The following is a 12,461-nucleotide window of genomic DNA, read 5'->3' on the forward strand; positions in this document are numbered from 1 at the left end:
TTAGAATTAGGCAAACTTTGTTTTAGAGACAGAGAGACTGAAAGCATCATTCTCAATATCGTGACGTCACACACGTGCCAAAGAGGGGTTGTAACCCCCAACCCCCCCCCCCCTTGGCTACGCCATTGTGAACAATGATACTACGACATATACGATATGCTATAAAATAGATATTAAAACAGCCATGTTCATCAATAAATTTTGCCGGAATAAAAATTGCTAAGCATGCAAAGTAAACTTGAAATCTGGCTTAAAACCCTGTATGCAGTGTCCATGACCAATTGGATATTTGTATGTTTGCAGACATATAGCCTACGGTAATTGATTGAAATTATGATGAAGACTAAAAATTATAAAACAATTCAGGTTTCAGATTGTTTCAACTGACGTCATTTGGCTCAGCGTTGGTTTTAGCTGAGCCAGCTCCAGCAAATGTTGTTACTAAAATGTATACTGTAATCGATGGATAATTTCAACCTTAATAATAACAAAAAATAATTCCCTCCCCCCCCCCCCGGGATAAGTTAAGTACGCTGTGGGACTAATATCAGCTGTTTAGAAGCATATCAAACCATTCAACGATCTCACAAAATTTCGGGTGGCCGGGACCCCTTGGGCTCCCCCCCCATAGATCCGCGCCTGCCTCCGGCAATAATCTGATAATGTCTTTGATAAATTCTGACTGTTTTTGCAGATCAAACTGCTTCAAACGTTGTCAGCAGGCTCTTTATTTTGATGATTAATTGATCATACTATGGTTTGCTTGCTTTGTCGTTTTTGTGTGGTTACTATGGACAAAGTTTTGTCTGCAATAAAATTGTAGCAATGTAAAAAATTCATGATTTCCTGGCTTGGTGCTTTAACGTTTCCACTATTGCCCACAGCGAGTTACTACTTTGCACTCTTCCTTACTGAAGGAGATTTGGGTTACAATCTCAACGGTGTTGATGTTGGTTTGCTTATTTTATTTTTATCAGATGACGACTTCCCCAAGTCACTCTCCTGGTTATTCAACCGGACAACTCTGCACTTCTGCGTTGTCACAATTTCACTCTTCCCGTACGTCATTTAATTCTAATTTGATTGCATATCTACTGGTAGGAGTAAAATACATTTCTATAAACTAGCAACTGGAAAACATAGCTTACAATACGCCTAACCTAGGTCTTAGCATTAGGCAACCTTGCTACAAATTAGTCTTCTAATGCTCAATGTTTGCGGATCAAATTAAAAATATTTATATGGTATGTAATAAGCTACTACATGGCCTAACGTTTTCTACATTTTTGAATCCACAAATGATTCTTGGTAGGCTACTGTAATTTCGCAAAAACATTCATTTTTGCAATTTTATTACATTTGACCAACAATGCTTTTACCCACTGTATACGATGCAATAAACGTTTTGAATTTGTAATTGTTTGGAATCTTCTTCAATTCTTATATAATTGAAGCTGGGCCGTCCTCTTTTGGAGTTTAAATAATGATGAGATAGGTTACCATCTTCATTTAATAAAGTTACTTTCATAAAAAAGTGGTGTACCGAAAAACATCGCTCGAATATGGTTATGGTTTTTTTGTTTCAGAAAGCGAAAGCTATGCTCTTCAGCAAACTGCAAGAGCTGCTGGTACTCCACGTCAGCCAAACCAATGCAATTCGGTATGTACTGCATTTGTAATAAAACGACAATGTTCAATTTTCATTGATATTTAATTGTCAATTTTTGCAGGCATTGGAAATTGCAACAATTTTGTCTCCAACTCATCAACAGCTAGTTTGCGGTCTCGATTTGTGGAAAGAAGCGGAAAGATTGTGAGTTGAAGTTGGCATTACCAGATGACACTTTTCTAGATTATACTAAATTTCCAGTTGGATTTCAAAGGAACTTAATCAAAACTATAACCATGTTGCTCATAAGCTACTAGTTTTTTTTAACAGATTCGCTACACTAAAAAAAATTGTCCTTTGTCAAATTAATTTTATATTTTGACTTGATAAGGAAGTTTGCTCTACAAAGCTTTGCCAAGACTCTGTAACTCAAAATCGAACTGGATGTTGTTCTCGCCATTTAAACCTGACTTTAATCACCACTGGCACGCATTTGTGACTTTCTCATCCATTTCACATTTTAACAGGGCAAAAATAGCTGCAGAACGTCTTTGAATGTGATGCAAGCGATGTCAAACGAGGATTTTTATCCTCGTCGAGCATGGTAGGCCTAATTGTCAAAAGAAAGCATTGGTTTAATTTTGTGGGACATAGCGTTACACGTTGGCAATCTTTGTTGTCTGTTTTTGTCTTGGGCTGGTGAAGGCGATAATTGTAGCTAACTAGTTTCTACACTAAATCAACAACAGAATATTTTATGTTGTAAAGACTGTCATTTGAAACATGGCCTGGAGAGAATCAAGTTGTGCATCCACGCGACCTGGCACGTTCAGGGTTTTTTTATCTTGGAAATTTAGATCGCGTGCAGTGCTTTTCGTGCCAAGGTGTGTTGAGAAATTGGAGCAGTGGAGATAGTGTCGACAACGCACACAGATCTCATTTTCCGGATTGCAGGTAGAAGTTTAATCACAATGTTTAGCGTTAGGACCTAGGGACAGTAGATACCGGGATGCGTAACTACATCCGCTTTTTCGTTCATCCGCAACATTAGAAGGGTAATTTTTTTTTTTATTTACAAAATAATGTATTTTTTATGGGTTATATAAAAAGAGTGAAGTTGGTTTTGAAGTAATTTAAACTATTTAGTTGAAAGCAAGCCAGCAGCAAAGCGTGAAAAAAATGTCAAATTGGCAATTTACCCTTCTAATGTTGGCGGAACAACGGAGTTGCGCGTCCCGGTATCTACTGTCCCTAGTTAGGACCAAAAAAAAATAGCTTATACCACATGTTTGTTTTAGTATCAGTGTTATAGTTGATATGTGCTTCTTGTTTCAGAATGGTTCGAGGAATCGAAAACCGAAATGTTACTCTTGCATCAAATGCAGTCACAGCACCTGCAACAAGATCGGCTGCTGTGTTAGAACCCCCAGATCCTAGTGCAGAAGAACAGGTATTACAGCTTTCACTTGCTGTGAACTGTTACATGATGTGTTGTAGCCTATGCTCACGCCTGAATGGTAATGTTCAACGCTGTCTCAGTTAACCGTTGTTGTTTTATTTGAAATTATGATTTCAGCAGAGATGCATTGAGTAAAGCTTTTACAATGTTGAACATTTGGGCTCAAACTAAGGATTTTGATAGCCTACTATACATTTTATAATAATTTACTATCTAACTATATTTCAAAGCATAGAGTTCTTGTCTCATTTGGTATTTGTTTTCAAAACTTGTTTGACGTAGACGACAAAAATCAAGTCCTGCATCACTTTACGCAAATCAAATTAAAGTTATTTTCTGTGTGCCGCATAAAACTATTCGTATTTGTAGATTTTATTAAATACATTAAAGTGCCGTCATTTGTTGGGCTTCGAGGTTGAGTGTGAAGCCTTCTTCTTCTTGCGATCATTATAGATGCTTGGGCAGAAGCTGTGAAAAATACTGAGTTGTTAATGCTGATGATTTATTCATTTTGGGATAGCTGAAAAGAGGTGGAAATAGATATGGCAAAATGGGAGAATGCATTCTTAATAAGAGAATTGAAAGTGAAACTAATAAAACTAAAGCAATGAAGACTGATACAAAGCTTTCCAAAGTGCTCACTGACATTGACCTATATGCATATGCAATATAGGATATTATGGACTCATAAGTCATAAGCAGCATGTCGAAAGAGAGTGATCAAAAAATTCATTCAATGTACAAAGTGCATGTAGACTATTGGGTTCATAAGAGATTGTTTTTATATAATTGGAGAACAGAAAATGAAAGGAGTTATGAGTCTGACAGATGTACAAGTGATATAATTGATGGAGAGAATGAGAAGTAGGCTATGAAACAATAAAATGCGTTGAAATCGAAATTGGTAAAGTGTTTCGTTATTTGGGTGTTTGTGATTGCATTAAAAGGATGTTGACAGCAAGAATACATGCTGGATGGAAAAGTTTGAAAAACTTAAAAATGCACATTGTGTTGGAGTGCTATCTTGCAGTTTAAAAATAAGATTAGGCCTATACAGCTTAAGGATTGTATGAGAGGTGTAAGAGGCTGAATGCTGAGCAATGAAAAGGGAAGATATCAGGCAAATGTAGACGACAGCGATAGAGTGTGGCAAAACTTTTTATGACAAAAATACTATAAAATATGTCAAAGACGTGGACTGGCGTTGAGAATACTGATAAACATATTCGAAGGCATCGCTTGACATAGCTTGGAACATCATAAACGAATGAATAGGGAATGTGTATAAAAAAAGTTTTAAAATGTAGTCAATGCAAGAAGAGAAGACTTAAGAAAACATTAGATGAAGCAGTGAAAGCCACCTGAATAGAGAAGATTAACTATCTTTTTCGGTAAATTGAAATGAGTCAATAGAGTGCAAATTATCCCAAGTGGAAGTATTAAGTGTTTCTGAAATGCATTCAAGTGTAGGCCTAAATTGCTTTGACAATCAATAGTATACGATTTCAAGTATTTAAAGTAAAAAATGTAAACACAAAAAGACACAAAGTATTATTTTCAAAATCGTGAAGCGGTGTACAAGGAGCACTACGTTCTAATCATGAAAAACTAAAGAATTAAACTCGCAAAGTTGTCATCAAGCCGAACTGGTAAAGAACATGTTAAAAGAGGAGTGATGGGTGCGCATACTGGCAAAGTTAAATGACCAATGAAAATGTGGAGGTAGAAATTCTAAAAAAGCATACTAAACCAAGAAATACAGCTGGTTCAACAAGTATTATGAATGAAACTTGTGGATTCGAGATAAATAAGCATATTAAGCCAGATGTCGAGAATCTATTGTATTGCTTGGTCATGCAGTTTGTGCCCACAATACACAACATCTGTCGCCCAGCTACACTGATGTTAATCTAAAATAATAATAAAAATCACTCGTTCGATCCATTTAAACATGTTCTTGTTGATATTGCAGAGAGGTCTTTTGGAAATATTTCCATGTTCTGACCCAGTAAGCCTTCATATGAGTAGCGAGGAAGAGCGATTCAAAACTTTTGATTCTCATTGGGATAAAAGTCGAGTTTTTGCCACCCCGCGGCAAATAGCAAAGGCTGGATTCTTTTTTCTTGGTGAAAGAGATAGAGTGAAATGTTGGTATTGTAACGGTGGCCTACAAAACTGGAGTCGTGACGATGAGCCATGGACAGAGCACGCAAAATGGTTTCCAATGTAAATATCATTTTATAAATTAATGTTTTTTTTTTTGCTTTGGTGTTTGTGCATTTCATACCATATCTTTAAATCAAGAGTTAAATCAAGATTGTAAAGATTAATTTGTGGAAAAATTCTGCTACTTTACACTTTTCGTAGTCGGCTGCGTAACCGAGTGGTGAGAGCCCTGGGACGGCACTCGAAGGGGCGCTGGTTCGACATCGCCCAAGAGCATGCGGCTGTGTCTTTGATAGGGCACTTGGAGGCTTGCCTGAAGGTGGACACGAAGATTGGCTTTTTTGCCTTCTCGTTGACTTAATCTAAATCTTTAACCACCTGGCATACGCCTGGATACGACAAGTTTATACTATCGCGATTTGAGTTTCTTTTAAATCGGTCTATGTCAGAAAATAATTGCTTAGCTATTCTTTTTTAAAATGACGTTAATCTGTCGAATTGATTCTTTAGGTGCGAATTCGTTCTCCAGAAGAAAGGGCCAGGTTTTGTCCACCACATTGTGGCATCATTTCCCAACTTACCACGTCCTACAATTCGTGGACCAGCTGATGCTTCATCAGTCAGACACAGTGATAATCAGCAACACAACATTTCACTACCAGTCTCTACTTTGGATCAGAGTGTAAGACTTATTTGGAAACGCCGTAATTTTTTTGTAATTTATCATAACACGACCTTGGTACTCTACGCAGTATCAACATCATCTTTCACCATCTTTCTTTTTCAACGTGCCGGGTTTAGAGGCATTTCTATGTTTGTAGGCCCAATCCAGATGACTGACTAGCTATCTCCACGCATGGCAGGTTTCTTACGGGATCTCCACTTATCACGGTCACAATGGTCGGATTCCAAAAAATTCCGTTCTCGTTGGTCTTTCAGTATTATCTCTTTCCTCCACTACACTATGGCCTTCGTTCATCCCCAGCGCCGACACTCATCCCATCTGCCTAACACTTCAGAGACAGGCGTAGGTACGCCTTATCCGTCTTCGTACTAGCGTCGGGTTTTTCCGCTCAACCATAGTAGTAGGAAATTAGGGATTCCAGCGCATTTTAAAAGTATGACTTAAAATGTTGTGAAAAGCCTATAACTTTAGGAATAACTTAAAATGTTGTGACAAATAATCTAGTAATCACATGACCCAGATACACAAAACAGGAAATACTTTGTGTGACGCGATGGTGCTTCCCCAGACAGTTTTGGAAAAATCCCTGTGTTGACAGGAAATGTGTAACACATCAATTGGTTTACATACCTTCAGAGCGTTGATTTGAGCGTGATTTTTACCTCTTTAATGAAATTGAAAAATGAAAAAAAATTGTCTGAAAAATATATGAATATGAATACTATACTCCAACTTAAGAAACTTGCAAAAGAGGGAGGTCTAAAACGTTACTCTAGACTTCGAAAAGCAGAGCTGATTTATTTACTTTTCCCTATTTTAGACAATCTTATTCCAAACCCTCTTAAACTTGGTCCTGTTACTAAAATCAAAAACGACAACCCTTTAAAAGAAAATCTCATGTATAATAAAATGAAATCGTCCACTAATACTCAACGTAAAAACAACACCCCTTTAAAGGACAATCTCATGTACAATAAAGTGAACTCCTCTATTGCTACTCAACTTAAGAAACTTGCCAAAGAGCGAGGTCTCAAAATACATTCCAAGTTACGAAAACAAGAATTAGTAGCTTTGCTAGAAACAGTCCCGGTGCCATCGAATATCTTAAATGAACCAGTCCCAGAGATTTTAACTCCTGTTTTAAAACCAACTTCATATGAAGCCCCCGCTACTACCACTTCGAAGGCTAAACCAAAAATAAATGAGATCGTAGATTGGACAATGAATTTCATTTCTCCAGTTCCCGAAAAACCACAGTGGTTAACGTCTTTTCATAACAAAATCCAATCTCTTTATTTAACAATTAAACCTCTTAAATTCATTGAAGGTCAATCGTCGTTGAAACAATTCGCACAGCAATTCAAAATTGTTCCAAACCGGAAAGGATATGACGAAAAGTCGTTTCTATCAGATTTAAAAAATGAAGCAATCAAAATTTTACTGTAGAAAACAACTCTGGAACAAAAATCCGGATGGTTCTACGATGTCTTCTGAAACGGAACGATATTGAACAAGAATTTCCATTTTCTTCAAATACTAAAAATAATCTACCAGGAACAAATAGGCTACTCCTGAACTCTTCGAAAGAATGAAAACAAAAAGATTTGAAAATTTTGGGAAATCTTTACAAGAAGGAAGTGGAAGGAGACTTGATTCTATTATTCATCTCAAAATTCATTCCGTTGAATTCAATCCATTAAGTGGTTCTTCATACATACCTCTTCCAAGTTTTATTTACAAGAAAAACGTTATCATCAACATTAAAAATGAAGACAAACAATGTTTTCAATGGTCTGTCACTCAAGGGTTGAATCCAGTACAAGGAGATAGAAAACGAATCTCCAAAGATCTTCGAAAACAGTCTGAACAACTCGATTTCTCTGGAATTTCTTTCCCGGTTTCTTTGAAAGACATCTCCAACTTTGAATCTAACAACCTTGACATTTCAGTCAACGTTCTCGGATTTGAGGGTGTTTTTTACCCTTTACAAATTTACAGAGGTCCTGAACGAAAACATAAAATTAATTTGTTCTTATTCACCAATGAAAGTGGAACTCATCATTATTGTTTGATTAAAAACCTTAGTAGATTGTTGTCAACAGTAAGCTCTAAACATAAGTGTCAAAAACATTTCTGTCTGAGATGTCTCAACTTTTTCCATTCTGGTCACTTGAAAAACATAAAGAACTATGTAACACTAAAAATCCAGTTAAAATTGTGCTCCCGGAAATAGGTAATAATATTCTCAAATTCAAAAATGTTAATCACTGCATGAAAGTTCCATGTGTTTTATATGCTAATTTTGAATCATTTGCTGAAAAAGTTGATACTTGTCAACCACGTCGGCAGCAATGGCCGAGTGGTTAGCGCGTTGGGCTCGCAGTCGAGAGCCTGCATGTTCGACTCCAGCCACCCGCACTTGCTGTTGCTTCTCTGGGCAAGAAACTTTACGATAATTGCCTCTACCCAGTGATCGATTTCGAGTAATGGGTAGTACCAAATTTAAGTCATAAATAGAGTAGACAACCGGAAACAGACATTGCCGTCGGCTGCAGCGTGGGTCAGGTGTACGTCGGAAGCCGTACACCGATGCATAGCGCTCAAGTCCGCTTTCTCGCAATGCAGGATAAAGATAAACAAACAAAACAAACAAACCCAACCCAAAGTTACTCAAATCAATTCCAAAAACACACATCATCTGGCTTTTCATATCTCATCTAATGCTTTGACAACTCATTTTTTAAACCAAAGTTAGCCAATTTCACAAAAAAGTCAGAAGACCAGAATGTAGCCCAAATAATTGTTGATCAACTAAAAAAAGACGTCACAAATATATTCCAAGAGTTTAAATTCCCAAAAAAGATGATTTTAAAAACAAAAAACAAAGAACAGTTTAAAAAAGCTAAAGAGTGTCATATATGCGGAAGCCCTTTCAATTCCAACAGCGACAAAATATCAGAGATCATTGTCACATTTCAGGAAAGTTTCCAGGAGCTGCTCACAACGAATGTAATCTTAATTAAGTTCAAAGTCCCTAAATTCATACCTGTTTTATTTCACAACCTGTTTGGATACTACTCTCATCTATTCATCAAAAACTTCAGAAGAAATATTAATTGTATTCCAAACAACGAAGAAAAATTCATCTCCTTTACAAAAACAGTAGTCATCGACCAATTCGTAAACAAAGAAGGTCAACCATAGATGTAAAACTTGATCTGAGATTTATTGACAGTTTCAAATTTATGTCTACCACGCTAGCAAAACTTTCTTCAAACCTTGACACTGAAAAATTCTAGATCTTGAAAAAATATTTCCCTGATGAAAAGAAATTTGATTTTGTGTTAAGAAAAGGTGTTTGCTGCGCATATGACTACGTTGATTCCTCAGAAAATAATGAAACATCTCTACCTCCTAAAGCGTTTTATTCAAAATTGAAGGATGAACACATCTTTGTGCAGGACTATCTACATGCACAGAAAGTTTGGAAAGAATTCGGATTGAAAACACTCAGAGGTTATCTCAACCTTTACCTTCGAACTGATGTATTCCTTCTTGCCGACGTCTTTGAAAATTTTGGGGAAACCTGTTTAAACTATTATCAACTCGATCCCACGTGGTACTATACACTGTATACAGCTCCCAGATTAGAGTGGGAAGCGGCACGGAAGAAAACCAACGTTAATCTTGAATTATTAACCGACCCTGATATGATATTCATGGTTGAGTCTGAAATTCGTGGTGGGATTTTAACAATAATTAACCGACACGGAAAAGCGAACAACCCTTATCATTATGAAAGATTTTGACAAGTCACTTCCAACCAAATATCTGATGTACCTTGACGCAAACAATCTGTGTGGTTGGGCGATGCGCAAACCTCCTCCGGATTTTGATTTTAAATGGATAGACTCTACAGACAACTGAAAGAACACCCCCTGTAACCTCGAGGTTGAGTTGGAATACCCGGTTGAACTTCATGACTTTCACAACGAATATCCACTTGCCCCCGAGAGAATTGAAATAAACAAAGTCGAAAAATCACTACCGAATTTGAGAAAAGACTTTGGCGACTTTGACGAATTTGACGACTTTGAGAAAAACTTCTTCAAATTGATGAATAAAAATCTTCTTTTGACTATGCTAAAAAATTGGATGAATTATGATGAATGTGATGAATGTTGTGTGTATATAATTAACCCTGAACTACCAAAGTACAGTCTTGTTGATTTTGCGGAAATATTAAACCCCAAGGTCGTGATTCCAGTAGAACAGCTTGACAATAGAACTCAAAAGGTGGTTTTTGATGACATAAAAATTAATTCAAAGAACATGAACAACATTAAAGAATATTTTTCGCTGTCTCGGAACAAGAATTGCAATTGTGTTTATTAAATACAATTATATTACGACGTACCAAAATACATTCAAAGAAATACTGGATGCTTTCTCTTTTTCGGTAATTTTGATAATAAAGACATCAGACACATTGCAGACAATCACGCAAAAGGTATTACCTCCAATGAATTTAAAACGATTTATCATGAAGCAACTGAGGAACCTTTTAGTTTTATGGTCTTGGACAAAACAACCAAGCATAAGCTTTTGATGTATAGGAAAAGATTTGATAATTTTTATTATGCTTAGCTTAGCATATTTTTTTTATGATTAGTTCGAAGAGATGCCTTTTGTAAATGAAAAACAATTGAACAACCGTGATAAAGTACTTGCTCAGTATAACAACGTAGAAGATTAAAAGAAAAAATTTTAGCTCAAAAACTCAACGAAGAAAATTTTTCCATGATGCTGAGAAACAGTTTAAACCGATACTTAAAAAGCTTGATGATCTTTCATAGCTTCCACGGCCTCCAGCAATTACCACTGCTTTGCTCGCAATTGAAGAAGAAGAACAAGAATGTCTGAGATCCCGGAGACGTCTGAGACCTATTATTGAGGTTGATTTTGAAAATAATTTTACCCCTGAAGAAAAGAATTTGTTAGAAATACAGGGATTAGATCCAAATATTAACAATTAATCAACCCGGAAACGATTGAAACCAAAAGAGCGCTCGCAACTCAATTGAACAAGTCAAACGGTGGGAGGACACGAAGTCAAGGAATATCTAATGAAGAAAGGTCTGAATTAAACAAGAAAATCAAAGTAAAAAAAAATATAATGATGTATTGAAAGTAAGCTACATGGCAAAAAATTTAAGACTTGTTTCTGGGGGGTCACTGAAACCTCTGGAACTTAATGATTATGTGATCGATTACACCTTTTAATGTCTTCTAGAGAATCAGGGAACAACAACAGAAGAATAACCAATGAAATTATACAAATTCTCGATAAGCTTAGGGAAACAGGATGTCTTACACAAACTGAGTATGAATAAATTATACCAAGTAATAATAAATGACAACCTTGTCTTTCGATTCAAAGAAAGGTATTGGTCCTCCACACAATTTTACACCCAAATTTAGCCTACCTTTGGAGTTGAACATTAATCAACAGTATGAAATTGCTTTGATCAGTGCACAGATTTGGTACTTTTGGCATAACATCACAAGAGAAAATAATGTGTTTACTTATCTACTGCCTTCTATCGGTCTGTCTAAATTTGTCGTCATTCCACCAGGGGCTTACAACATCGAAGACATCAACAAAGAGATTAAACATCAAATGAAACTGAAAGGTGATTCCCCAAAAAACATAACCCTGAAGTCTAATTACAACACATTGAGAACACGATTAGAGTTGAAAAATGGATACAGCGCAAACTTTAAAGATAATAATTCCATCAAGATTTGAAGCAAGAATTGTTGAAGGTAATGGAGTGCATGACAGCGAGAATATTGTGAACATCACTGAAATCAATACACTTCAGCTTCATTGTGACTTAATTTCAGAATCTTATGCGGATCGTCTAATTCAGGGGTTCTTAACCTTTTTTGTCTCGTTTACCCCTTTCCGAATGAAAAAAGTAAAATTTACCCCCACCGTTTTGGTGGCCCCTTGTGATGTCATCGTGTCCAGTCAACCATGCAAAGAAATGCAAAACATCCTTTTTGTCTGGATTTATCTTGGCAAATATCAAAAACAAGCTGTTTATTTGCCGAAGACACGATTGTTCTTGACGGGGTCCTGTGAAAATAATGTCTACTCAAATGTCCTAAATAACCATGATAAAAGCACACAAGAATGTAAGTGTTTTTCTTTTATCAATAACTGACACCTAATTTCAACAGTCAATCAGTAGGACTTTTGTGCTTGCTTTCCACGAACAATTTTGAAGATTCTTGGAACAATCGTTGAAAGAGCTCCTCGCATGTCGTCTTTGAAAACTAAGCGAGACCGATGTAATGTCTTAATAGTCAATGTAACTTCAAATGCACGCTTAGTCAGCGAAAGAAACTCTTTGACTAATCCACACCAAAACTTGAAAAAGTCACCATCCCACGATAAGAATTTGGAACAAAGCGTTGTTGAACATTGAAGATCAATCAATTCATCTTTGCAAATATCATCGTCAGCAATACTTTCT

General features: G+C 36.4%; 1 protein-coding gene across 4 annotated transcripts in view; it reads left to right on the forward strand.

Annotated features, from left to right (window-relative positions):
• Positions 1 to 12,461, forward strand: part of LOC145787988 (baculoviral IAP repeat-containing protein 2-like) — a 44,325-nt gene that overhangs the window by 8,883 nt on the left and 22,981 nt on the right. For all 4 annotated transcript variants that reach the window (XM_082599827.1, XM_082599828.1, XM_082599829.1 and 1 more), the window contains exons 9-15: positions 978 to 1,059; positions 1,587 to 1,660; positions 1,731 to 1,813; positions 2,378 to 2,563; positions 2,945 to 3,059; positions 5,041 to 5,294; positions 5,745 to 5,916. In XM_082599827.1, coding sequence (XP_082455953.1) covers positions 978 to 1,059; positions 1,587 to 1,660; positions 1,731 to 1,813; positions 2,378 to 2,563; positions 2,945 to 3,059; positions 5,041 to 5,294; positions 5,745 to 5,916 — 966 coding nt within the window. The remainder of the gene's footprint in view (positions 1 to 977; positions 1,060 to 1,586; positions 1,661 to 1,730; positions 1,814 to 2,377; positions 2,564 to 2,944; positions 3,060 to 5,040; positions 5,295 to 5,744; positions 5,917 to 12,461) is intronic.

Source organism: Aplidium turbinatum, chromosome 18 (assembly GCF_918807975.1).
Source record: "Aplidium turbinatum chromosome 18, kaAplTurb1.1, whole genome shotgun sequence".
Classification (NCBI taxonomy): Eukaryota; Metazoa; Chordata; class Ascidiacea; order Aplousobranchia; family Polyclinidae; genus Aplidium; species Aplidium turbinatum.